This window comes from Lemur catta, chromosome 1, assembly GCF_020740605.2.
Source record: "Lemur catta isolate mLemCat1 chromosome 1, mLemCat1.pri, whole genome shotgun sequence".
Classification (NCBI taxonomy): Eukaryota; Metazoa; Chordata; class Mammalia; order Primates; family Lemuridae; genus Lemur; species Lemur catta.
The window spans coordinates 285,340,036-285,366,498 of NC_059128.1; the positions used below are offsets into that span (position 1 = coordinate 285,340,036).

Consider the following 26,463-nt stretch of genomic DNA (forward strand, 5'->3'; position numbering starts at 1 on the left):
GTTTCTGACGGGTTCACGGGTTTCTCACCGGTTTGTGCAAACTCCGTGCGGGAGGGAGGTGGAGCCCTGGTTTCATGGGTTGTGGATTTCACTTCCCAGTCGTTATTCGCCTTTGTCGCTTGTCGTTTAAGAAAAACCACTTAGGCTGGGCGCGGTGGCTCACACCTGTAATCCTAGCCCTCTGGGAGGCCGAGGCGGGTGGATCGCTCGAGGTCAGGAGTTTGAGACCAGCCTCGGCAAGAGCGAGACCCCGTCTCTACTAAAAATAGAAAGAAATGATCCGGCCAACTAAAAATATATATAGAAAAAATTAGCCTGGCATGGTGGTGCATGCCTGTAGCCCCAGCTACTCGGGAGGCTGAGGCAGGAGGATCGCTTAAGCCCAGGAGTCTGAGGTTGCTGTGAGCTAGGCTGACGCCACGGCACTCACTCTAGCCTGGGCAACAAAGCGAGACTCTGTCTCAAAAAAAAAAAGAAAAAGAAAAACCACTGGGACGTTTAACAGGTTTGTGTGGTTAAATCTGGCCCAAAGGAGACACCCGTGACGTTTAACATCCCGGCGACGTCTTGCCAGTTAGAGAGATGGGAGCGGGTGCCGTGTTCCGTGACCGCGGGGGTTTTCTCCGTGGGTTTTGGATCAGACCCGCTCTCCGTCTGGGCCCCCGGTGGCCACAGTGCATCGGAGGCAGGGGCCGCGAGGACAGGCCGGGCCTTGCCGTGCCCTTGGCTTTGAGGGGCAAGACGGCGGCCACAGCGCACGTGGCTGTGGAACCCCACCCTGGGGGCGGCTGGGGCTGCGCCCAGGATGTGGTCTCTGCCCTGGTTTGGCTGAGACGGGGGCTGGTGCCGGCCTCGGTGGGCTCCCGGCCCGTCTCGGGGCAGCAGTCACCGCGCCTGGTCACTCCCTCCGTCCTCCACCATCACCACCCCATCCCTGCAGTGCAGCCGGCCAGCTGGGGGCCACCCATGCTCCCCAGGGCCAGGCCACATCTGAAAGCTCCCCCTGGGGCATCACCAGGCCAGGGGGTCCTGCCTGTCTGCACCTCAGAAGCTTCTGGAACTTCTGGCCATCCTGCAGCAGATTGGGAAGCAGGGCAGACTGGGAACTGCGTGGTATGGAGGGGACCCAGGGGTGGGCAGAGCCGTGGAGAGAGGACACCCCCTCGGTGCTCAGCCCGCGGGGCCGAGGCCTTGGCACCATCCTTGCCCTCGGTTTCTCCCACCGTCCACGACCACCCCAGTGGCGGGGAAGCGCGTCCAGCCTCCCTCGGCGCCGGCCTGTGAGGGGCAGCAGCTTTGATAGCGCCGAGCGCACGCTGGCCCTGCTGCCGTGAAATCAGCCCCCACGCGCATCACAAAGGGAGGACTCGCCTGCAGGCTGCGGCGTGGGGCTGGCCGGAAACTGCCGGGGAGGTGACAGTCACAGTGTCTGTGGGACTGCAGGGTCCGCGAGGCCCTGCCTCCCTCTCCCCGCCTGTGCCAGCAGTCCCTGCTTCCTCACGCGCCTGCTGGGAGCATTCATAGGTGTATGAGTGCACACGCATGCACAAACATCCATGCACATGACTACACACATGCACACAGGCACACATGCATGTACACACATGCACACAGGCCTCACCACTGGTGTTGGGGGGCAGGGTTTAGAGCTAGAACATGGAGTTGGGCAGAGCTGGTCCCGGGAGGCTCTGACCCTCCTGGGATACCATCAGGGAGGGCTTCTTGGAGGAGGTGGCCTGGGCTGAGCCTGGAGAGATGAGTGAAGTCCTCAGGCGAGGGCCCAGTGGGGGCCCGGGGTGTTACCTTCCCTGCACTCCGTGGACCCCTGGTCCTGCTGGTCAAGGCGTTGGAAGGTCTCACAGGACAAGCAGAACAGCCCAGACTGGACAGCACAGCCCTGCCCTCTAGACACGCCCAGCCACGCTAGAGTGGCCTGACATTTTAAATGGTTAGAAAAACATCAGAAGAAGAATATTTTTGTGACACATGAAAATGACATTAATTCAGATTTCACGGCCCAAAGATAAACTTCTGTTGGAACAACCACAGCCGCCCACCCACTCACCGTCCATGCCGATTGCCCCGGATGACGGCACGGCGGTTTCAACAGATGCCGCGAGCCCTGAAAGCCAGAGACGGCTCCCACCTGGCCCTTAACGGGAAAGTTTGCCGGCCGTGACCCAGGGCCTCTGCCGTGAGAGCAGTTAAAACATGCATCTTGGAACTGCTGAGATACGTGTGCATCCGGGAAAAATACACTAACTTAAATCCCGGTGGACTGACATGCTCAGAGAAAAACAGAGAAAATGCTAGAACCGTGTGAACACTCCTGCCGTTTCCCGGTGGGGAAAGCCTTTCACAAAGCCTCATCAGAGGCAGAAACCAGGAGGCACCAGCGGAGGCGGGGCATCCAGGGGGCAGCGCCTGCTCAGGGAGCCCCAGCTGCCGCTGGGCCGGGATCCAGCCGGACTCCCGCCACTGGGCTCCAAGGTCGCCGGGATCCAGAGCCTGGGGAGCCGCGGTGCGGCCCCCTCCGCCCGCGAGGCCCTGCCAGGCGCCCACCCCCGCCCTCTCCCCGGGGCCTCTGCACTCGGGGCTCAGCACCCGGCTGCCCTCCCGTCCTCCCTGCGCGGTGGCTGTGCCAGGGTCTCCGGGGTCTGCGAGGCGTCCCACACCTCGGCCACGCCAGGTGCCGGAGGGCAGGGCCGGGACGGAGCGAGCGAGTGAGGTGATGCTGGGCGGGCGGAGATCTCTGTGCCAGAGGACAGGACCTTTCTCCAGGTGTCCTGGCGGCTTGTCCTTCTCCCTGGGCTTCTGGCTTTGTTCACTCTCAGAAGGTGAATTTGCAAACGAAATAGAACCCGGGCTCTGCCTTGGCTGGTTGGAGGCAGAGGACAGCCTGGCGCCCATGCAGCTGTCACCATGCCGGGGTCCAGCCTCTCTCCCGGGACCTTAGCTAGCCGACCTGCGGCGCTGGCGCGTGCCTGGACAGCCTCAGGGGAGCCCACCTCACGCCGGCCAGGCCTCCGCACTGACCGCGCCCGGGATGCCCCTCTGGGCTTCGCCCACGGCTCTTCCCAGCACGGGACGGGCTTTGCCCCAGAGAGAAGCGAGCAGGGAACCTTCACGTTCCCAGACGCCCTCGACCTCGGTGCCCGCGGAACTCTGGAGCTCAGGCTGCTCCGCGCTGGGGCCCCCAACCAGCTCTCCCTGTGCCCAGCGCCGGCCTTGGGACCGTAGGTGACCGCTCTGTCCCTCTGCCTTCAGGGGAGGATCGCGGAGCTGAGGGTGCGCGGGGACCCCCAGGTGAGCACCCGGCACTGCCTGGACGAGGAAGACGATGACTCGGACGGGGTGAGTGACGCTGGCTCGGCAGGGTCTCTGCACAGGATATGACGGGAAAGCCCTAAGTGTGCCCCGTGGGCCCCGGGAGCCTGGCGTGGCATCTCCACGTACGTTTGTAACAGCAGAACTTTCCATTTAGACACAAATGCGGAATATAAAACACAGGTGAGAAACCAGCCTGCAGTAGCCCACTGGGTGCTCGGCGGGATCACGACAGCAACATATGTGTGTGCATCTGTGTCTCTGTGTGCTGTGTCTGTGGTGTGTGCCTCTGTGACATGTATGTGTGGGATGTATGCATCTCTGTGTGATGTACATGTGTGTGGTGTGTGTCTCTCTGTGTGGTAGGTATGATGTGTTTACAGTATATGTGCATGTGTGTGTGGTGTGTGTCCATGTGGTATGTGTGTGCGTGTGTGTGGCATGTCTGTGACTATGTATGTGTGTGCATGTTGTGTATGTGTGTGGTGCATGTCTCTGTGTGTCTGGTATACACGATGTGTGCATGGTGTGTGCGTGTGTCTGAGTGTGAGTGCGTGTGCATGTGTGGTGTGTGAGTGTGAGTGTGTGCATGTGCATGTGTATGTGCGTGTGTGGTGTCTGTGTGTGTGCGTGTGCATGTGTGGTGTGTGTCTGTGAGTGTGTGTGCATGTGTGGTGTGTGTGTGAGTGTGTGTGCGTGTGTGGTGTGTGTCTGTGTGTGTGCGTGTGCGTGTGTGGTGTGTGTCTGTGAGTGTGTGTGCGTGTGGTGTGTGTCTGTGTGAGTGTGTGTGCATGTGTGTGTGCGTGTGTGGTGTGTGTCTGTGTGAGTGTGTGTGCGTGTGTGGTGTGTGGTGTGTGTCTGTGTGTGTGTGCGTGTGCGTGTGTGGTGTGTGTCTGTGAGTGTGTGCGTGTGGTGTGTGTCTGTGTGTGAGTGTGCGTGTGTGGTGTGTGGTGTGTGTCTGTGTGTGTGTGCGTGTGCGTGTGTGGTGTGTGTCTGTGAGTGTGTGTGCGTGTGGTGTGTGTCTGTGTGAGTGTGTGTGCGTGTGGTGTCCACAATCACGTGGTCCCTAAGGGGGAAAATCCACCAGCTCGCAGAAGGCCTGAGGGATGTGAGCAGAAACCCCACTGCAGGGGTGACCCCCAGTCACTTTCCACACCGCAGCTGTCACTGCAGCCTCAGCCAGGGACTCCCCGTGGTGGGCTGTGGGCCGTCCGTGCAGATCCGGTTCACATTTGCCTGGTTTTTCCACATTTTGCCCGATGAACGTCTTACTTTCACCTGAGAGATCTAGGAGGGGCTGAGTTTTCACCTGTGGCTGCGACAGCACCTGCTTCCCCCTCTGCTCCAGGGAGCACGGGCCGAGGGCTGCCCGGACGCGGGGTCAGGGGCGTGTGCAGCACACACACATGTGCACACACACACATATACACCCTGCCTGCCTGAACCCTGAGGTCATTAGTGGAAAAGCCAGATGATGCTTTTCCTCCAGGGTTTTTTAAGCTGAAAACGCCGAGTCAGAGGGAAGGGCCACCCCGGGGCTGGTCGGACTCGCAGCGTGAGGACAGTAGGGACGTCCATCCAGGCGCAGTGGCCAGGGCGGGGCGGCCAGGACAGCTGGCTTCCCGCGGCCGCATGCTGCCACTGAGGCCATCGGCTCTGCGGGCACCTCCACAACTGCAGCCCAGCCAGGCAGGGTCTGCACGGGGACAGGCAGCAGTGAGCGTGTCCCAGGGTGGGCGCCACGTCAGAAGGAAGGAGCGTGGTCTCCACGGTTCCGTGACCACCCTGTGGGTCTCTGAAGGGTAGTTCTAATTGATCTGGTGGACATGGCGTGTTGGTGGCCAGGCTGGTGGCCGGCAGGGAGGCTGACGTGCCCTCCCCGTGGCCCCTCGGTGCCCCCCAACTTCTTCCTCCAGAACACAGGAAGGGCAGTGCCAGTGGGGGCGAGGTGAGAGTCGCCTCCTCTCCCGGGCTTTGCTCACCATCCTCCTCCTCCTCGCTCCCTTTGCCCGCAGGCGTCCGGGGACTTCGGCAGTGGGCTCGCGGAGAACCGGGAGCCGCTCGGGGAGGACACAGTGAGTAGCTACAGGGGCCAAGCCCACCCCGCTGGGTCCCGGACAGGGCCCGCATGGGGGTGTGCACACGTGCACATGCGTGTGTGGCTTCCAAGGGCTCCCACTGTGTCCTGAAGGCGTGTTCCCCGCAGGAAACGGGGACGCTGGCAGGGGAAGGTGGCTGCGTGCCTGAGAGCTGGCCGCGTCCCTGCAGCTCTCTGGCCAGAGGATGTTCTCTGATGTGACCTTGGCACCCACCTGCTCGGCCCCCAGCATGTAGGGGACGAGCGGTTTGCAAACCTGACACGGGAGGCTGTGCCGGGAGCACCGTGCGATCGGGGCTGGGAGGCCACATTGGTGGCTTTTCTCTGGCTCCGGCCCCGAGAAGCACAGGAGGGGCCGAGGGAGGGGAGTCCCGGCCAGCGGGAGGGACGCGGCGCTTCTCAGACCGGACGAAACGCGTGGGCCTGCGTGTGGCGGGGGGCGGGAGGGGGTCCTATCTTCGCGGGGGGCCTCGTCCCTGAGGACGGAGCTGCCCTGGGCAGACGCAGCCCCGAGCCCGGGAGCCAGGACGTGCTGGGCCCTCAGGCCGGGCGGGGGCTGCAGCCGCCACCCCACGGGTCTCTCGGAGGAGCCCTGGAACTTCTTCCCATTTAAATGACAGTTTCTCTCGTCTTCCTTAAAATCTGTAAATATTTTATTTATAAACCAAGTAAAGCACAGCCTGGTAGGTGAGCAGCGTGTGCCTCCACAGGACACCTGCATTCACTGGGTGACGGTGGTTCCCTCTCTCCTCTCGCCAGGGCGCGGCCCCAAAACCCGGCCTCCCCCCGCCTCCCCCAGTCACTTCCCCGCCCTTGGCTGGAGGCGGCAGCATGGAAGGTTCCAGAACGGATGAAATTGAAGACACCACAGCAGCTTCATTAGGAGGTAAACCTCTTGTGTGTGTGTGTGTGTGTGTGTGTGTGTGTGTGTGTGTGTGTGTGTGTGTGGTATGTGGTACGTGTGTGTGATGTGTGGGGTGTGTGTGTGGTATGTGTGTTGTGTGCATGTGTGGTGTATCATGCGTGTGTAACATGAGGTATGTGGTGTGCGTGTGGAAGTGTATGATGTTTGTTGTGTGTGTGATGTATTTGTTTATGTATGAAAGTGGTGTTTGTGTGGTGTGTGCATATGGTATGTGTGCAGTATGTGATGTGTGTGGTATGTATGTTGTATGGTTGTGTGTGTGGTGTGTGTGCATGTGGTGTGTGTATATTGTGTGTGTGGTGCGTGTATGTGTGTGGTGTGTGTGCATGTGGAGCATGTATGTTGTATGTGTGGTGTGGTATGTGTGGTACATGGTGTGCATGGTGTACGGTGTGTGTGGTGCGTGTGTGTTGTGTGTGTTGTGTGTGCACGTGGAGCATGTGTGTTGTATGTGTGGTGTGGTATGTGTGGTACATGGTGTGCGTGGTGTATGGTGTGCGTGGTGCGTGTGTGTTGTGTGTGGTGTGTGTGTATGGTATTGTGTGTGATGTGTGCACGTGGAGCATGTATGTTGTATGTGTGGTGTCGTATGTGTGGTACATGGTGTGCATGGTGTACGGTGTGTGTGGTGCATGTATGTACTGCGTGGTTTCTGCGTGCGTGTGACCCGGTCGCCGGGTTTTCTCTCGTGTTCCAGGAGTTGGTGATGGGGGTTTGTGCTCAGGCGCGGCTGCCCTGAGCTGACGCTGGGGACGGCGACGCGGGTCTGGGTCACTTGCCGGGAGGACGGTCCTCCCCTGACTGAGGCGTCTTTGAGCCTCTGTCGAAATTCACTTGTCCGCCCGTGCGAGTCTGTCGCGGGCCCGCGCTGCCCGGGAGTCCGTCCGTCCGTCCGGACGACAGTGCCCGTCCTGGCGGCAGCAGCCCGCCCGGCCCGCCCCCGCGCTGGTGTCCGGTTCCTGTCGTTTCCGCGTGCGCCGCTGCTGGTCTCCAGGGAAGGAGAGGAGAGCGGACGCCCCCTGGGGTCTGGAGGTCACGGGCGGGTGACGAGCGTGGCGGGCGCTACGCCTCCCCGGGCCGAGCCGCCAGCCTCTCCTTTTCGGAGGGCGACTTCGGTTCTTCCAGCGCTGTCTTTGCAGCTTTGAATGTCCCAGAGGCAGGACTGTCAGACTTGCCCTGAGTGACACTTGACGTAGGCGCCCTGGAGCTCCCGGGGCCGTGGCCGTCTGGCGGGAGGAGGGCCCTGGGTGGCCGGGGCGGGGACTTCCAGCCTGGGCGGAGCGAGCCCAGGGGCGGGGCCTGCGTCCCACAGCTCAGGGGGTGGAGCAAGCCCAGGGGCGTGGCCTGCGTCCCACAGCTGGGGGGTGGAGCGAGCCCAGGGGCGGGGCCTGCATCCCACAGCTCAGGGGGTGGAGCAAGCCCAGGGGCGTGGCCTGCGTCCCACAGCTGGGGGGTGGAGCGAGCCCAGGGCTGGGGCCTGCGTCCCACAGCTGGGGGGTGGAGCAAGCCCAGGGGCGGGGCCGGGGTCCCACAGCTCAGGGGGTGGAGCGAGCCCAGGGGTGGGGCCTGCGTCCCACAGCTCAGGGGGTGGAGCGAGCTCAGGGGCGGGGCCGGGGTCCCACAGCTCGGGGGGTGGAGCGAGCCCAGGGGCGGGGCCGGCGTCCCACAGCTGGGGGGGGTGGGACAAGCCCGGGGGCGGGGCCGGGGTCCCACAGCTCGGGGGGTGGAGCGAGCCCAGGGGCGGGGCCGGCGTCCCACAGCTGGGGGGGGTGGGACAAGCCCGGGGGCGGGGCCGGCGTCCCACAGCTGGGAGGGGGCGGAGCGGGGCCCTGTGCAGCCCTCACAAGTGGCTCCCTCGAGCCTGGCCAGCAGGTTCACTCCTGATTTCAAATGCTGTCCCCTGTTGCTGGCACTGGGCGGTCACTGCCACTGTTTCCCAGTCCCAGGACGCCTGGCGGGAGCCTGAGCTGTGGGGCTGCGCCGCCGGCCTGGGTCTCACAGTCCGGCTGGGACCCCGGGTCGGGACAGAGCCCGGCGCCACTCGGGGCCTGACGGGCCCCTCTGCCTCCCTCTCTTCCCAGCGCACAGCCTGCCTGGCTCAGGTCCACTTTCCACGAGCGACGGGACAGTCCGGGGCCCTGAGGGCTCCCCGAAGGAGGTGAGGCGCACCCCATGGCCTGCAACCCTGGAGGCCTGTGGTCCACTCCCTGGTGACTCCTAACGAAGCTCCTCAGGCCACACCTCTGCCTTTGTGCCCTGTCCCCCCCCAACCCCTGTGCCTGGCACGCAGCGCCTCTGCGTGTCCTCCCCGTATGTCTGTCCTGCGTGTCTATCCTGCGTGCCCACCCTGCGTGTCCTCCCTGTGTGTCTGCCCTGCCTGTCTGCCCCGTGTGTCCATCCCGTGTGTCTGCCCTGTGTGTCTATCCTGCATGTCCGCCCCGTGTGTCCATCCCGTGTGTGTGCACGGGGTACAGAGCCCAGGCCTGGGCACGCGGGGAGTGGGTGCGGCTCCGCCCAGCCCATGCTGTGTTCTCTTCCAGGGAGGCCTGAAGGGGCAGAAGGGGGAGCCGGGGGCTCCGGGCCTGCCTGGCTCCATGGGACCCCCAGGCCCCCCGTGCATGATCGGCCCCCCGGGCCCCCCGTGCCCGTTCAGCCCCGAGAGTCCCCTGGGTCCTGTGGGTCCAGGGGCACAGAGCCCGCACGCGCAGCCTGTCACTGGGCCACAGGGACCCCCGGGGCTGCCAGGGAAGGACGGCGCCCCAGGAAGGGATGGCCAGCCGGTGAGTCCTCACCGCCCGCGGTCTAGTCCTGGGGTGGGGGCTTGGACAGGGGGGAGGGGTCAGAGCAGAGCTCCCGCGGCCTCAGGACCCTGAAGACCCGGGCCGGCCGTCGCTTGTGCTTGGCTCCAGAAGGCGGTGGGAGGTGGGAGGCTGCACGGCTCAGACGCGGCCCCTCAGGGGACACGCGTCTCCGCGTCCGGGGCTTTGTGTGGGGCGCCTGCCCGTGCGGGACGCCTGCACTGACGGTTTCCCTTGCACATTCCAGGGCAACTCCGGTAAAGACGGAAAACCCGTAAGTTCCTTTTGTCTCTGAGCTGGTGTTACCCGCGACGTTCCCTGAGACCTCGACGCCTTTTGCCTTTAACCTAATGCATTTAAACCACTTTGAAAATGCCATTTGGTTTCTGTTAAGAAATGTCACAAAGCGTGTGGAGACGTTCACGCTGCCACCAGGAAAGGAGGAAAGGGTGGGAAAGGTGCTTCTGATGCCCCGGGCGGGAGGGTGCAGAGAGGGGGTCCCAGGCTGAGCCGGGGCAGAGCCGTCGGCTGTCACAGCAAATGCGAGAAGCTGTCTCAGAACACTCAATTTAGGTGTTTAAAAATCAACACACACTGTCTCCAGGAAACACCATAAAATAACACTGGTTGCAAATAAGGATCAGGGAAACAGACCCCCCAGAAACCAGTACTGTGATGGTGGCAGAAAGCGGGTCACATTATTGACCTAGCGTGGCAGGGTCAAGTCAGAAACAGCCCAGAGGGATGAGAAGGGCGTTCGCGGTAATGGAGCCATCACGAATGACCGTCTTGCACCTGACAGCCACACGGCAAGACCGTGGCGAGGACTGCAGCGAGCTGACCAGGGCACAGGCTCACCCACGTGGTTAGCGTGTGTGCACGCATGTGTGTATGTGTGCATGTGGTATAGGATCCAAACAGCCCAGGCAGCAAGCTTGCTCTGATAAACTGTGTTGGGATTTCCCATCTCGAAAACAAACCTCCACCGTGTCACATGGACCCTCAGAACACTGACGTCACTCAGGCCCTAGGCCCTCACCTGCCTACCCAGGTCACAAGTGGGCAGGCACCTGTCCACAGCACCCACTGCATGCCACACACCACACATGCTCACACACGCCACGTGTGCATACACCACAGAGACACACCTGTATGTGCACCACAAATGCTCAGAACACACCAGACACGTGCACACACCACAAAGGCACACGTGTGCATGTACACCACACATGTTCAGCACACATCACACACATGTGTACACACCACACAGACATGTGCACATACCACAAAGGCACATGTGTGCATGTACACCACACATTCAGCACATACCACACAGGCACACATGTGCATGTACACCACACATGCTCAGCACACACCACACAGGCACACACCACACAGGCACATGTGTGCATGTACACCACACATTCAGCACATACCACACGTGTGCACACTACACAGACACACATGTGCGTGTACACCACACATGCTCAACACACATGTACACACTGCAGACACCACACAGATACACATGTGCACGTACATCACACACTGCACATATGCACATAGTACACCACACAACCACGCATATACCTCATGCACAGGCACACAATACACGTGTACCCTGCACACCACACACAGGGAAGTAACAGAGCAAGTGTGCACTGTTTGCCAAGGACGGTGGTGGGGGCCTCATGTTACAGCTGGGGACGTTCCACGCGGTTCTCCCAGGCGCTGTGAGTTGGGGCTCCGCAGTGATGGCATCAGCCTCGGGGGGCTGGTGCCATGTGGCTTCCCAGCGTCTTTGCTGACTCGCCTGCAGGGCTGGGCTCCCGTGTGCCCCCGTCTTGGGAGGAGCGTTCAGGGCGCAGAGCCACGGGCTGAGGTCAGACGTGGCAGGATGGGTGCTTCCCCCTGACTGGGTCACTGGACGTTGTCTTCCAGGGTGACACTGGGCCACAGGGCTTTCCAGGGACCCCAGGAGATGTGGGCCCCAAGGGCGAGAAGGTGAGTCTGCTGGCTGGGCGGGGCCATCCTGACTCGGGCCTTGGCCTGGGTGGGGGCTGTGAGCCCTGGCGTGACCTTGGCTTGTGTTCCCAGGGGGATCCTGGGGTTGGGACAAGAGGACCCCCAGGACCCCAGGGGCCACCAGGGCCACCAGGACCTGCCTTCAGACACGACAGGCTGGTGAGTCCCCGGGGTCCCCTTGCCCAGACCCTGGTAATGCCTCCTGGGGGCTCTGGCCCAGGAGGACCAGCCCCTGCCCTCGGGCTGTGGCGGGAGCCTGGCCTCCTCAGCATGCCTGGGCAGCAGGGGCTTGATGCTTCCTCTCTGCGTCCAGCCGTGGCGGCAGCACGGGGGTGGGGTTTGGGGACCAGGGGCAGGGCCACCCCTCCCGCCCCGCTCCGAGGCTGGTGCTGGGCAGGGCGGGTCTGGCACCCAGTGACGGGTCTCTGTGGCCTCTGCTCAGACCTTCATTGACATGGAGGGGTCCGGCTTCGGTGGTGACATGGAGACCCTCCGGGTGAGTGGCCTCGGCCCGGTGGCTGCCGTGCGCCTGTGGGGTGGGAGTGGGGGTGGTGACGGGGGTGGAGACGGGGCCGGTCGGGGTGGGCTCACCGCTCGGCGGTGCTGCGTGTTCCCTGACTCTATGCTCCTGTCCAGGGCCCGCGAGGCTTCCCCGGCCCCCCTGGCCCCCCCGGCGTCCCAGGCCTGCCCGGCGAGCCAGGCCGGTTTGGGGTGAACAGCTCCGATGTCCCAGGACCCCCAGGTCTTCCTGGTGTGCCTGGACGGGAGGGGCCCCCCGGATTCCCCGGCCCCCCCGGTAAGTCCTGCGACCCACTGCGGGGCCTCGCCAGCCCTCCCCACCTCCCCCTGCGTCCCTGAGGGCGGGGGCTTGACTCTGGGCTGCCCTCAGGAATGTAGAGGTGCCCGAGAGGTCACCCTGTGGTTTTGGGGGTGCCGACCCACTGGGCCACCGCAGGCCACACCAACACCCTCTCTGGCCTTTGTGGGTCCCCTGACCTCAGAGGGCATCTCCGTGAGTGGTCCTCGTGGTGGGGGAGCCAAGGCCCTCACTGGCCGCGCTGGCGGAGGGCCGGGCAGGCAGGACGTGTTTGGCCGACGCCTGCTCACGGGGCCTCAGGGCCCTGCCAGCCCCGCCTGCAGCTCTGGGACCTGGTGGTCCAGCGGGTGCCTGCAGGGTCGCTGTGGAGACTGGGGACGTTGCAGCAGCCCTCGTGGCCCGGTGTTCACCCAGGGGCACACCCGGGAGAGCAGCTGTTCCCGGCGTGCACCGCCCCGTCTTGGGGACACTGTGGCTCAGCCCCCCAGCCCGGCCGCAGGCTGCTCTGACGGCCTCCTGCAGCCACCAGGTGCCCCATGGCCAGGCCGTCCCCAGGGTTGGTTCTGGGGGAGGTTTTAGATTAAAGAGCAGAACGTGGCTCGTCTGCACCCCCAGCCTCACAGGGTGGGGCTGGCAGCCCCCCATCCTCCCGTTTGCTGGCAGTGCTGCCGCCTCAGCACCGCGGGTGGGGGTCCCCTGCGAGCCATGGGACTCTGGCCATGTGTCTGGGGAACATAATGTGTCCTCGCTTCTCGGGACGTCTGTGGAAGCCCAGATAACCGCCTGCTGACCCAGAATCTTCTTAGAAGCGGAATTCCATGCAGACCCTCTGCTTGTCTCTCCCCAGGGGCCCCCCGGTGCTCCAGGCAGAGAGGGGCTGCCAGGAAGGACCGGGCAGAAAGGCGGCCTCGTAAGTCCTTCCCCACCAGGCCAGAGTGGACGGGGCCCAGCGCCGCGCTGTGTGGCCAGGGCTGGACGGGCCCGCGTGTGGGGCCGCGGTGCGCTCCGTGGAGGGCAAGTGCGGGAGGTGGGCCGTGGGCTCGCTCTACATGCAGCTCCGAGCACGGCGGGTCACCAATTATTTGACAACAGCCGAGCCGAAGGCCCCTCGTCAGGAGGTGCTCGCGCTCAGCACCCGGTCGTGCCCCCTCCGGCAGCCACGGTGCCCCAGGAAGGGGACGTGGCAGGAGCACCTGCCCACGACTAAGGCAGCACAGAAACCGCGGAGCAGGGCCCGGGGTCAGGGAGCCGCAGGCGAAAGGTCGTTGCTTTCCTGGAACTCGCTGCGCCGCGGTCTGACTTCGGTCTCCTGCTCTTTCCCACCAGGGTGAAGCCGGCACCCCAGGACCCAAGGTACAGACGAGACGCTCTCCACGCCGGTCTGCCTGCGGGGGCTGGGAGGGCGGCCCCGCGGTGGGGCCAGCCCGCTCTCCTGGGCGCTGGCCGTGCCCCCGCTCTGCCACCCATCCTGCGGGCAGCGGGCTCCGTGTTGACCCCGGGGCCGTCTCTGCTCTGAGTTCGGGTCTGCTGAGGAGACGGGACTAGACGTGTTTGGGAGCTGACAGCCCCCCAGGAGAACGTGCCGGATAACTCCATCCCGGGGAGCTGCTCCAGGCTGGGAGGGCTCAGGGTGGTCCCGGCCAGGCTCCCCGACATCCTCCCGCAGGGGGCTCGCTCAGGGGAGGCCGTCTCAGCCTGCCCTGCTTTCCTGGTGGTCCTGGCGGTGCTCGGAGGGAGTGCGAGGGCGGTGGCGGCTTCCTCGGGGGCCTGGCCCTCTGCTCGGGCTCCTGCTCTGAGACTGCCCAGCCTTCCCCGCGGGAGAGGCCTGGGGTCTGAGCCCCCCACGACGGCCCCGCTCCTCCAGGGCCTGCTCAGCGGGACACGTGCCGGGGAGGGGCTGCCTGGGGCCGGGGGTCCGGCCGCCTCACCACACTGACCCTGGAGAGCCCCCCCAGCCAGCCCACCGAGTCACATCCAGGCCTCTGGGGCTCCCCTCTTGGGGCTGGACAAGGGTGGGCTCCGACCGGGAACTGCCTGGGGACGCGTGTATGGGCATGTGCAGTGCACATGCATGTATGCACACACATGTTCACATGGGCTCCAAGGGAAATATTTCGATGAGGTTCAACCGAGAGAAAAGGCTAAAACAGCCACAAAGTGCGTGTGAAGAGACGAGCCTGGGTCACCCATGTGGAAGCGCGTGGCTGGTTTGCAATGACGTGTTCGCGTGCGAAGGTGACGCGCACTGTGCAAACAAAGACCCCAAGCGCTGAGGGTGGGGTTCTCGCCCTGCGCCTGATCATGCACCGAGCAGAAAACACAGGGCAAAGGGTTGAGACCAGACAGAGGTTTTCAACAAGCTTGTACAGGAGGTTTTTAAAAATCAAAAATTAGGTGGCAGTTTTAAGCACGACAAAGGGAAGCGAGGCTGAGACCGAGGAAGTGAATGTTAAGATTCCCGTAAAGTGAGCAGATCGGCCTCGCGAGCCGAGCGGGTGGGGGAACGTCCGTCTGTCCCCAGCGCCTGACGGTGCGTGGTGTGGAGCCTCCGCAGAAGCCAGCCCGGAGTCTGCGGACGGGGAGTGGGGTCGTGTCAGCAGCAGGGGTGGTGGGAGTCCAGGGCCGTCCCCACGGGAGGGGTTCCCACGCCAGGCCGGGCCTGCGACTGTGACCTGGCCGGGCACGTTCCTGCCCGTGTTTCCAGCCAGCGCTGGGCTCACGCCGCCCCATCCCACGCTGCCCAAGCCCAGGAAAGAGCTGTGGTCGTCTCGGTTTACAGATGGGGAAACTGAGGCTTGGGGAGGCCAAGCCAGCAGCCAGACCCTGCACCAAGCTCCCCACTCCCCCAGGCTCCCTGCCTGGGCCCTGTGTCCCGCGTCCCCCTCCCTGCTTTCTCCACGGGGCCCCTTGCCAGGCGCGTGGGTCCCTCCTGCTGGGGTCACGGGTTGGCTCTGACGCCTCCCAGCCCTGCTGCTCCTCGAGGCCCCTCAGGCGCCTGCGACCAGTGTGACCCCAACTGCCTGGTGGTGACAGGGCCAGAGCCCCCTGGCTCTGAGCCTCTGCTCCTGCCCCCTTCCAGCGGCCACACCTGCCAGCTGCTCCCCCCCGTCCCACCCCCGCACATCGGGCACGTGAGCAGTGACCCCCATAGTGTCAGCTCCAGCCCTGCGGCTCCCCTCAGTCGCGCCGGTTTTGAGTGGACGTGACGGCGTAGTAAAGCCCGGAGAGGGCGATGCTGTTCGGTTGCGCTGCCCTGTAGAACGTGGGATTTTCAGGGTTTATGAAGCGCTGTGAGGACACGTGGCCGTGGGGGGCTCTGGTGGCCACAGCTGAGCAGACTCCCTGATGTTCCCTCCTCGCCCCCCTGCAGGGAAGCACGGGAGACCCTGGTCCCGCTGGCGCTCCCGGGGAGAGCGGCGTGGCAGGAGCCCCTGGGCCAGCTGGACCGCCGGGACCCCCTGGGCCCCCCGGACCCCCAGGACCAGGATTTGCAGCTGGGTTTGTGAGTACTGCTGCCCTTGCCCCGGAAAACTTGGTTCTGCCACCCGCAGTCCCCAGGAGTCACGGCCGCAGAGCGGCACTTCCTGGGAGGTGGCCCCTCGTCCACCCTGAGTGGCCGTGTCAACCCAGCAGGCCAGGCCGGCGCCGGTGTGGTCTCCGAGGGCGTAAATGTGGCGTTGGTGCCTGACCGTCCCGCCCACCCCTGGCCATGCCAGGCAGATGCTCAGACCAAGAGCAAATGCCCAGAGGCCGAAAGGGGCAGACGCTCCCCATGCGGGACGGTGGCTTCCCAGGCCACCCCAGCCCTTGGTCTCCGCCTCGGGCAGTGCCCGGCCTCAGGGAGGGTCCTTCCTCGGGGAGGGGATGCAGGCCAAGTGTCCCTCGTGTGTCCCCCAGGACGACATGGAAGGCTCCGGGGCTCCTCTCTGGTCGACGGCCCGAGGCTCCGACGGGCCACAGGTACTGCGCACGTGCCGGGCGGGGCCAGCTCTGGCAGGGGCGGGGGGTCGCCTGGGCAGGAGGGCACCCCAGGACCGGCCTCTCATGAGGACCGGAGCAGCCCTGCAGACCCGCCTGGTCCCCGGCACCGTCCACGCCGGGCCACCTTCCCTCGTTGGAAACTCCCCTGTCGAGTGGATTAGGCCCCAGCCTCCCCACGGGAGCCGCAGGGCCGGTCGACATGGAGACCTGGGGTCTTTCTGGGGAAATCGTCATCGAATTCTTCTTGTGGCCCCAGTTTGGGGAAGTAGCAAGTATCTGGCCCAGGTAGAATTCAAACTGAATAAAAACGGGCATTCTTACGAGGCTCCTGCCTTGCTCCGCTGTTAACTAACGTGCGCTGGTCGGGTTCGGCTCGAGGGGCAGGGACCGAAGCCCCAGCACAGCCAGAGCTCAGACGGGACAGACGGGACGGGGCACACCCTGGGGTCGCTCCTCCGCTGTCCCCTGCTGTGGCCCCGCCAGAGACACCAGCTGTCCCCGGGGGCCAGCACAGAGGAGCAGGTGGGGGCCGCGGCCCCGGCCTAGGAGGACACGTGGGGGCCCAAAGCTGCGCGTCCAGCGCCCGGCTTCTCTCTCGGAGGCCCTGCCCGTGCCGGACCTGGGGCTGGGACTCGTTTCTTATTTTGCACGACACTAATGAGGAATTCTAATTGGGCAAAACCTAATTCCGTAGTAAGTTAGGATGGCTTTACCATTTTAACTTAGTGCCTTTCCTTTATGTACCTTAAAAAGAATCTTAATTTTTGCCAACGGGCTCATGTTCTCGTGGGACGAAGGGGCCGGCAGGCTCGGGCTGCGCTGACGCCGTCTCCTCTGCCCTGACAGGGACGGCCTGGCCCGCCCGGACTCAAGGTCAGTGAGGGACGGGCCCGGGTGCCTGGCCCCAGCGGCCCCCGTGCTCGGGGTGGGGCAGACGGGCTCCCCCCAGGCTGCCGCTGGGGCCACAGCTGTCTGATCACATGAATTCGCCCGGGAAATGTGCGAAATGCAGCAGAAAAGGGGGAGTGACTGGCGACCCCTGCCCCGACAGCGAGAGTGAGGCCCCCGCCCGCAGCCAAGACCCTGCCTCCACGCGGGGAAGTGTGTTTGCCGCCTGGGCCGGAGAGAGGGGCTTGGGGAGGAACCCGGAGCCCCTGCCCCAGCCTCGGGTCGCCGGAGGGTGTTCTCTGCCCCTCCCCCCCCACCAGCCAGGCCTGGCACCGCCAGCCCCGTCCCCTCACCAGCCCCGTCCCCTCAGACCCGCAGCTGATAGTGAAGATGACGGACTGTCACTAGCTTCTAGAACAGTCCAGACGAGTGTCTGTTGGGATGGTGCTCACGGCCCTTCCGCTAGTGGGGGCCACAGGGTCCCACGACCCTCAGCTGGGGGCTGGGGGCGTGTGAGGTGCGTCCTGGGTGATTAACCCTCTCCTGCCCCCGTGGGGCGCGGTGGACGCCACCCGGGCTGGGCAGCCCAGAGGCTCACAGAACCTTTGTCCTCTCAGGGGGACCCCGGGACGCCTGGGCCACCCGGGGCCAAGGTGAGCACCTGTGTGGGCTTCCCGGGGAGAAACAGGGGGGCAGGGGCCGGGGAGGCCAGGTGTCCTGTCCCCTCTGAGCCTCAGTAAACGGGGATGACGGCACGTGCGGGGCCAGCCAGGCCGGGGTGGGGAGGGCTGCCCGGGGTCCCCCGCTGCCCAGAGGCCAGGCTTCGGCCTCCCTCCTTCCTCGCGCTGCCTGCTTCCTTGTAACTTGGGACACGCCCGTTTCAAAGGTGAGCCCATACCAGGCACCCCCCCACCGGGCACCTCCAGGCACAGCCCTTCCAGGGCCTTTCCCCCCGGGCACCTCCCTCCAGGGCACCCCCAGGTTTTCCCAGGTCAAGGTAAAAGTCGGGGCACCCTCCCCAGCTCTGCCCCAGGAATCGGGGGGCCACGCAGGACGGCTCCGACTGCCAGGACCCCTGAACCCTCCCTCCCCTCCCCCACCCCTGAACCCCCAGATGCCCCACCGGGTTGAACCCCCCTTCAGGGGTTGAGCAGTGACTGCCACCGTCACTGCACGGACGTGCTGGAGTCCTCCTGGCCCGGGCGGCCAACCCTCCACCCTCTGTCCCTTCCAGGGAGAAGTCGGAGCGGATGGGGCCCCTGGGTTCCCCGGCCTCCCCGGCAGAGAGGGCACCGCCGGGCCCCAGGTGAGTGACCTTGGTGGGCCACGAAGGACGTCCTCAGGGGTCCCCGGGCTTCCCCTCCTCCAGTCCCCCGGTCAGGGACACAGAGCTCCCCACGTGTGTTCCAGGCCAGTCCCTGGTGGTGCAGGGTCTCCTGGAAGGGGGGATCCTGTTTGTTTTGTGACCATTTCCTCCTGTCTCTGCAGGGACCGAAAGGGGACAGAGGGAGCCGGGGAGAAAAAGTGAGTGTCCCTGGCGGGGCAGGGGGCAGCCCGGGGCCTGCAGGTGCACCTGGGTGGGCGGCAGGGCTGGGACGTCCTGCACAGCTAAGGCCACAGCGTGCTGCCCCCGGGGCCATGCCCACCCTGCCACCCACGTGGCCCCAGAGACGCGGGCAGAGACCCTCACGTCAGCAGGGGCAGCTTTCGGGGCTGGGAGCAGCGTGTGAGGTGTGGCCGCCCGGATGACGCCTGCCCTGCCCAGGGAGGGGCCCCCATGGCCATAGGCTCCGGGAGCCCCTCCACGGCCTGGGTGGGCTCTGGGGTCCCCGCCAGAGCGCAGTGACGAAGTGCACGCGGCGTTCTCTTCCAGGGCGACCCAGGGAAGGACGGAGTGGGGCAGCCCGGCCTCCCCGGGCCCCCCGGACCACCAGGGCCCGTGGTCTACGTGTCGGAGCAGGACGTAAGGACACTGGGTGGGCGCCCGGTCTGCCCAGACCCCCCTGTGGGAGGGGACCCCAGAGCGGGACAGGGCCTGGCCCTCGGCGGGAGACGCCACAGCGAGCCCGGGCTCCGTGTTGCCCTCGAGGCCCGCGGTGGGGGCGGGGGCGGGGGGAGCACTGCGGCCTGGTGGACACGGGGCTGCCTCACGGTGAAGCTTCCCAGCGGCCAGTCCTCGGCCCCCACGACGTGGCCCCAAACTGCAATGGTTGGTCCAAGTGCCTCGTCAGGAGAAGCAGGAGAGGTTCTCTGGGGAAGGGCTGTGTCGGGTCCGGAACCTTCCTCCCCACGGGAGGGCTGCCTGTGGGGTGCCGGCCATGCTGCCCCAGCTGCACCCCTCGGCCCCACCGCGCAGAGCAGAGCCAGGAGCAGGTGCCAGGGTGACAGCCGGCTCAGATCCCAGCGCAGCTCTGTCAGCTGTGTGGCCCTGACGAGTTGCCTAACCTCTCTGTGCTCAGTTTCCTGATTTAAGAGCCGGGGGGCGCAGTGGTCTGGTGAGGTGCGGGGCTGAGTGAGCAGGACTAGGAACGGCTGCGCGGGGGGCAGGGCCTGGGCGGGCCAAAGGCCACGCTGGGTCGCCGCCGGCCTCCTCTGGCCACGGCGGACTTCGGCACGACGGCCGAGTCACCAGAACAGCCTCGCGTGGGCAGCTGTCTGCATGGCCAGCAAGGACGCGCCCGCAGAGTCTGAGCATTTTAGACAGAAATGGGCTTAAACCTCATGGCCGTGGGGAGTCGGGAGTCTGGCTGGGGGGCTCTGAGCCGAGGGGAGTCTCTGCTGGGCACAGGGGGTCCCCAGGACGCGGCTTCGGGGTGACCTGAGGGATGTTCAGGCAGAAACCAGGAGAGCTGGTGCAAGTCAGATTTCCCCTTTGAACTTCGGTTCCTGGAGGTGGTTGTTGACCTCGCAACAGTGACCTCAGGCAGCCGAGCTTAACTCTCAGCGAAGTCCCCTGTTCCCTAATCTCCCCTTCTGCCCACAGGGAGCCGTGCTGAGCGCGCCAGGGCCCGAGGTACGTGCCCCTCGCGGCTGAGAAACCCGCCTGCGGGGCCCGGGCGGGTCTGGGTGCGGGCGGGTGGCGGCTGGCTCAGAGCCCCGGTGTTTGCTGAGTGCGCCGTGACCCCACGCTGACACCCCTCTCCCCACAGGGCAGGCCGGGGCTCGCAGGCTTCCCCGTAAGTAGCCCCCTCCAGGGCTGCACGCTCGGCCGTCCCCTGCCCTGCTTGTCCGCACAGGCCGCCCTGCCCAGCCGGGGGTGGGGACAGCCCTGGACCACCATAGCAGGGCACCGAGAACCCTGGCTGGCTGGCACCCGGCGGGCCCCCATGGGGCCGAGAGCATTCCTGTGCCCGGGCAGAAGCTGCGCTGCCCAGCGGGGGTGTCCGGGTGGGGTGTGGCCTCCCTGCCTGTGACCGGAGGACCGAGCGAGGCAGGCGCATTGCCGGGGAGCAGCGTGGAGGGGGTTGGGTGGTCATCTGGGACGGAGAGGCACTGGGTCGTGTGACCCTCACTCCTGCCTGCTGTGCGTTCCAGGGACCCGCCGGGCCCAAGGGTAACCTGGGCTCCAAGGGCGAGCGAGGCTTCCCGGGACCCAAGGTAAGGCTGGCGTGGTTGCCCAGGCCCCGGCCAGAGCCCCGACCCTCCTCCAGGGAACAGCCCTCCCTTGGGCCCCGGGGGCAGCCGGGGTCTGACAGGTGGGACCCAGGGAGCCCCCAGGCCGACTGGAGTTGTCCCCTTAGTGGGCGAGTGACAGACTCCAGCTCAGCTTGTCCCACGAGGGGCACCCACACCGCCCACCGTCTGGTGCTCTGGGAGGCTCCCGTGCGAGGCTGGTCTTTGCCCAGAGCTGGCCTGACCCTGCCGCTTCCTGCCGTTCCAGGGTGAGAAGGGCGAGCCTGGCAGTGTCTTCAGCCCCGACGGCAGAGCCGCCCCTGCCCCAAAAGGAGCGAAGGTGAGGGCAGGCACGGGGTGGGGGTCTCAGGCCTCCCCCGAGCCGGGCGCTGGGACATCATGGCCCAGTCCTGGACGGCCTTCCCTTTGGCTGGCTGTCCACCCTCAGCCCCCCAGACCCGCTCAGCGTGGACGCCACTACCCTGCAGGGAGGCTGGGGACCCTGGGGGCCACAGCTCTGCCCTCCCTCCTCCACCCCAGCCTCCCTGCGGGAGACATGGGGGGCCCCAGGCTGCACCAGCTCCACGTCCGCATCCGTGGCCGGCTTCCCCTGCCCCTCTGGCCTCCTCTTGGGCAGCCGGCCTCGACCTCAGGGTCAAGGGCAGTTCCCTGGGGGGGCCTGTGCCCTGTGTCCCCAGCCCAGTTGGGAGCCACCCAGACAGGCCCTGGGGAGTGGAATGGGAGGGGCTCCCACAGGTCTCACAGCTTCACAGCTGAGCGTGGGCCAAGGTGTCCCCAGCAGGGCACAAGGCAGACAGGGCAGGGCCACCTGCCCCGTGCAACAGGGCCCCAGGACATGCCCCATCCACGCACCCACCCAGACGCAAACCCCAATCCACAATCTTCTCCCCACTGGCGTTTCCTGTCCTGCCCCCTTGTTGCCTGTGGCCCTGGGCACTGCCCGGTGCACCCGATGGGCAGGGGACCCTCGGGGAAGCAGACCAGGCGGGGAGGGGGGCAAGAGCCACGCCTCCTCATGGTGCCTTCTGGTTTTCTGTCCAGGGAGAGCCGGGGCTTCCGAGGACCCCCGGTGAGTAGGACCCCGGCTCCCCCTGCAGGGAGCACAGGTGTGCCGTGCGCTGGACACTCGTCACCGCGTGGCTGCTGAGTGTGTGCTGTGTGGCCCTGGGTTTATGTCCCAACTGCATCTTTAAAACACACGGGGCAGGGGTAGGGTGGAGGCTGGGTGGTGGCTCTGAGCTAAAGGGTGGCCACCTCCCCCGGCCCCGGCTCCAGCCCCACGCCCTGCCCACTGAAGTCTGGGCCCTTCCTTCTGCAGGGCCCGTATGGGCGGCCGGGGCACAAGGGGGAGATTGGCTTTCCTGGACGGCCGGTGAGGACCTGGGCTCTCTGGGGGGCCCCTGTGCCTGCGTGGGCGGCAGGGGGGGCCCAGCAGGTGGACAGCAGCCCAGGCCATGGGGCGATGGGCCCAGAGGGTAGTGGACAGCTGTCCCTCCCCAGAACTGGCCCTGCTGTCATCCTAGACGCGGCTGGCGGGGGGGGGGGGAGTCCCAGGCCTCGCCCGTGGGGAGCTCAGGCCCAGCAGGAGGCCCTGGGTGCCTCTGGGGTCAGTCACCGTCCCCAAAGGGCCTGGAGCAGGCAGATGGGGTGAGGCGGGTCGGAGCAGGCTGGGAGCTGCAGGGCAGGGGCGCGGGAGGCCAGCCCTGGTTGGGGGTGACAGGGAGGCTGGAGCGGCCGCCCTGCGGGGACTTGGCGGAGTCTGTGGTGTGGCCGCGCCCGGCAGTTCCTGCCCACTGTGCTCTGCCCAGGGTCGCCCCGGGATGAACGGACTGAAAGGAGAGAAAGGGGAGCCGGGAGAGGCCAGCGTGGCGTTGGGCACGAGGGTGAGTGTCCCACAGGGTGACAGGTGGCTGCATGCTGGGACCGGAATGGGCTGGCCGGGGCCTGGGGTCCTGCAGCTTGTCTGTCATGCTGCTCCAGAGTGGCACCCAGTGTGGCCGCGCTGTGCAGGTCCTCTGGCATGACATGCACGTGTGCACACGTGCACATGGGCACATCCATAATATACACCTATACATATGTGCACTCATACACACACGCACATGCATGCACCCATATACCCACACACATACACATGTACCCACGTGCATGCTTACATGTGCACACATGTGCACACTGATACACATACACATGTGTACACATGGACCCTCATGCACACGTGTATACCCATGCATATGCACACCCATGCACACAGACATACAGGTACATTATCCACATACACGTGTATGCACAGTTATACATGTACAGACACACGTACATACATGTGCACACTCACACATACACAGATACACACTCATGCACACTCAACACACAGCACGCGTGCACATGCATGTCACCCAGGCCCACTGGGGAACAGGCCATGTGCTTTTCTCGGAAGGGCATCCGGGCCAGCGTGGGCTCTGCGCGGGCCCCTCCCTGCCCGTGGCGCGCTCGGCTCAGCACCGTGACTCGGCTCACTCCGCTGTCTGAGCCGGGTGCTCCACAGCGGTGGTGTTGGTGGTGGGGGCTCTCTAGTCGCTTTCTGCCTGAGACAGCTGCTGCCGAGACCCAGGGGTGCCCCCGGGGAGGGGCTGCCCCAGCCCAGCCCAGCTCGCCCCGGGCGGTGCACCCGCTGCCACCGGCGACCCCGGCGACCCTGCCATCGGGCCCCCCGGCGGGGGCTGCACGCAGGGAGCGCAGTGGCACTGCCGACCTCCCGCTGCTGTCGTTTTTTCTGCTTCGCTCCTGTCTCTGGGCTACAGCTCGGCTGCCGTCCTGCGAGTGGCCAAGAACACGCTGCGTCCTGCAGGGTTCTGAGATAGGGCCACGCTCACAGTCACGTCCTCACAAAGGAAAAGACAGGCTCTTGGATGCTGTTGTCACTTATGATTCTTGAAAAGTGGTTAAATGGCTGTGTCCCTCACAAGGAGGGTGTCCCTTGCCTCGGGCGGCAGCAGCGTCCCCTGCAGCCGGGTCTTCCCCTGGGGCCGACTGTTGGCCGAGGTCCCACCCCCTCCTCTGCCACGGCCAGCTGGCGAGAGGTGCCCAGGCCCCCGGGGAAGGGGCTCGCGCCCGACCCTGCGCTTCCAACCCCGTCCATCCTCCCTCGAGCCGCATGTGGCTCTCAGAGCATGCGCTTCTGACATGGCCTGAATCGGACTGTTCGTGCCCTTTCCTTGGAGCAGTAAATGACAAACTCACACACACGCACCTGCACACGTGAGAGCCCCTCAGAGTGGCGCCTGGGGGAGCCTTTCTGACTGGGAATCTCGCCGACCGCACCCCTGTGTGCAGGGCGCGGCCCCGGGGGCCGGGACCCCCGGATGTGGGAAGGGCCAGTTCCTGCCCTCGGGGGACCGGCGGCAGAGTGACCCGGTGCCTGGGTGCGTCTCCCCCGTGTGAGTCCCTGCTCAGGCGGCCTCTCCTTGCCGCGGTCACAGGACTGAAGTGCTCCTGCCCACGCCTGCCGCGGCCGGGCTGGAGGGGCTGACTGCGAGCCTGACTGACCACAGCTTTCTGTCCCACACAGGGAATGCCCGGCCCCCCTGGGCCTCCGGGCCCCCCAGGCCCTCCTGGGACTCCTCTCTACGATGGCAACGTAAGTCCCTGCGGCGCCCACTGTTCCTGTGGCCCCCACGGCTCCTTACCGGGAGCCACGGAGAAGCTGCCCTCCTCCCCACGGCTCGGCCTCTGCGTCCAGCTGCTTCTGGGACGGGCTGTCTGCTGGGCTGAGCCCCTCGAGGAGGCAGGAGGCCTGGGTGGTGTCTGAGTGTGGAGGTGCCGCAGCACCCCGGGACCACCAGCCTTGGAGAGCTGGAGGCACCGTGAGGGCTTCTGGCTCCAGACCCCTGTCCCCCCAAACCCCGCATGTTGGGAGGAGCTGCCGGTGTGGACTCGCAGGGGACTGGGGGCTTCTGGCCCTGCGGGATGGGCGGTGGCCTTCATCTCCAGAGCAGTGTCCCTCAAAGCCACCTCTGGGCCCCTCTCTGCAGGCGTTTGTGGAGTCCAGCCGCCCTGGGCCTCCAGGACTGCCAGGTGAGCGCCCGGGCTTGCGGCTGGGGAGGAGACAGCTCCAGCCCCCCATCCCCCGCTCCTGCCTGCCGCCTGTCCCTGGCAGCAGCGAGAATCCCCCTGCCCCACCTGGCACAGCCTTCCGGGCAGCCTGGCCGCAGACGGCAATGACACCTGGGTGGCACCTGTCTGCTGTCCTCCCTTTAGACGGGCAGAGGTGGCCTGGCAGGACTGGCCCAGCCTCCCCGGCACCACCCGCGGGGCCTGTGCTCTGCTCGAGCCCCTGCTCTGTGTCCCCCAGTCCACCCGACGTCCATCCCAGGCACGGGGGGGCGCGAGTGGGCGGGACAGGCCCAGAGGCCTTGCAGGCGCATTTGGTGACAGGCGCTGGGGTCTTTGTTCCTCCAGGATACCAGGGGCCTCCTGGACCAAAGGGTGACAAGGGAGAAGTGGGCCCACCCGGACCAGCAGGTGAGCACTCTGGCGTCCCAGGCCGAGGTGCCCTGCTGTGCGTCAGCCCCAAGGGCGTGGAGCGTCACAGGGCCAGGGCCCACGAGGGCTGCAGAGGCAGGAGGCCACCACGGGGCATCCCCAGCCTGCCGGGGGTCCCGAGAACGCTGGCGGCTGGTGGTCACCTGCAGCGGCCCACGTGAGGGAGGGAGCCTCGCCCGGCAGGTTGTCTGTTGGGGTGGTGGACTCCCAGCACCTCGTGTCCCCAAGCATATTGCACGTCCCTGCTGAGTTCCACCTCTGTGGAGGGCGGTCGGGCTGGTGTCTGACCAGCACCTGCCAAGCCCGGGAACAGCTGAGACACCAGAGCCACTGGGGTGTCGGGAGCTGCACCCCCGGCCCACCCGCTCTAGCTGGGGCTGCTCCCGCATGGGAAAGGAACCCAGGGTGGAGGCCAAATCCAGGCGGGACTGTCCTGAGGGACCAGAGGTGACCATGAGGGCAGGGCAGCAGCCAGCCATCTGCTGGGCCATGTGGAGGAGCAACGGAGTCAGACCCGGGTATTGACTGACGGCCGTGTCCGAACACTAAGGAAAGGTGGGGTGTCAGAGGGTGGAGCTTAATTCTGGACAGAAGATGCAACAGCTGGTGGTGAGGACCTGCCTGCGGACACTGAGGAAGGGGGAGCCCTGCTGTCCAGGTGGAGAGGCCGAGAGAGCGCGGACGGGGCAGGGGAGAGCACGCGGCTCCTCCCACCACTGGGCGCCAGCGCAGGGGCACCAGGGCACCAGCAGGGCAGCGCTGGGGGCAGAATGGCCAAGAATTCTCCAAAACAAGGGAAGTTCCAAGCGCCCCCCACCTTCATAGGATGGCGAGTGACAGCAACAGCCCAGTCCGCCACGAAGAGGAGGCAGACCCGGTGGGGGTGTGCATAGGTGCGTGTATATGTGGTGTGTGTGGTGCGTATGATGTGTCTGTGTGATGCATGTATATGTGCTGTGTGTGTGGTGTGTGTGATGCATGTGTGGTATGTGTGTGATGTGTCTGTGTGATGTGTGTATATGTGCTATGTGTGTATGCTGTGTGTGTGTGTGGTATGTGTGATGTCTGTGATGCATGTATCTGCTATGTGTGTGCTGTGTGTGATGCATGTATATGTGCTGTTGCATGTGTGATGTGTGTATATGCTGTGTGTGATGTGTGTGCTGTGTGTGATGCATGTGTGTGATATGTGTATATGTGCTGTGTGTGTGATGTGTGTGTGATGCATGTGTGGGGGTGTGTGTGTGTGATACGTGTATATGTGGTGTGTGTGATGTGTGTGTGTGCTGTGTGTGTGATGCGTGTGTGTGTGTGATGCGTGTGTGGGGTGTGTGTTCAGACACACTGCACCTAAGGTGACAATGTGGCCACGAATCAAGAAGGCACGTTCATCATGATAAACAAACAAGTCTGCCGCAAAAATCCAGTC

At 65.2% G+C, this 26,463-nt stretch overlaps 1 protein-coding gene across 1 annotated transcript in view; it reads left to right on the forward strand.

The window, feature by feature from the left end:
- COL18A1 (collagen type XVIII alpha 1 chain) overlaps positions 1-26,463 on the forward strand; it is a 49,575-nt gene that overhangs the window by 13,988 nt on the left and 9,124 nt on the right. Inside the window, 29 exon segments of the mRNA XM_045540839.1 lie at positions 3,268-3,354; positions 5,343-5,402; positions 6,185-6,311; positions 8,432-8,508; positions 8,891-9,130; positions 9,396-9,422; positions 11,090-11,152; positions 11,246-11,332; positions 11,616-11,669; positions 11,810-11,967; positions 12,837-12,900; positions 13,317-13,343; positions 15,361-15,492; positions 15,888-15,950; positions 16,818-16,844; positions 17,477-17,512; positions 18,094-18,165; positions 18,348-18,383; positions 18,733-18,822; positions 19,843-19,872; positions 20,009-20,035; positions 20,394-20,456; positions 20,740-20,811; positions 21,538-21,561; positions 21,811-21,864; positions 22,301-22,375; positions 24,061-24,129; positions 24,524-24,566; positions 24,951-25,013. Coding sequence (XP_045396795.1) covers positions 3,268-3,354; positions 5,343-5,402; positions 6,185-6,311; positions 8,432-8,508; positions 8,891-9,130; positions 9,396-9,422; positions 11,090-11,152; positions 11,246-11,332; positions 11,616-11,669; positions 11,810-11,967; positions 12,837-12,900; positions 13,317-13,343; positions 15,361-15,492; positions 15,888-15,950; positions 16,818-16,844; positions 17,477-17,512; positions 18,094-18,165; positions 18,348-18,383; positions 18,733-18,822; positions 19,843-19,872; positions 20,009-20,035; positions 20,394-20,456; positions 20,740-20,811; positions 21,538-21,561; positions 21,811-21,864; positions 22,301-22,375; positions 24,061-24,129; positions 24,524-24,566; positions 24,951-25,013 — 2,047 coding nt within the window.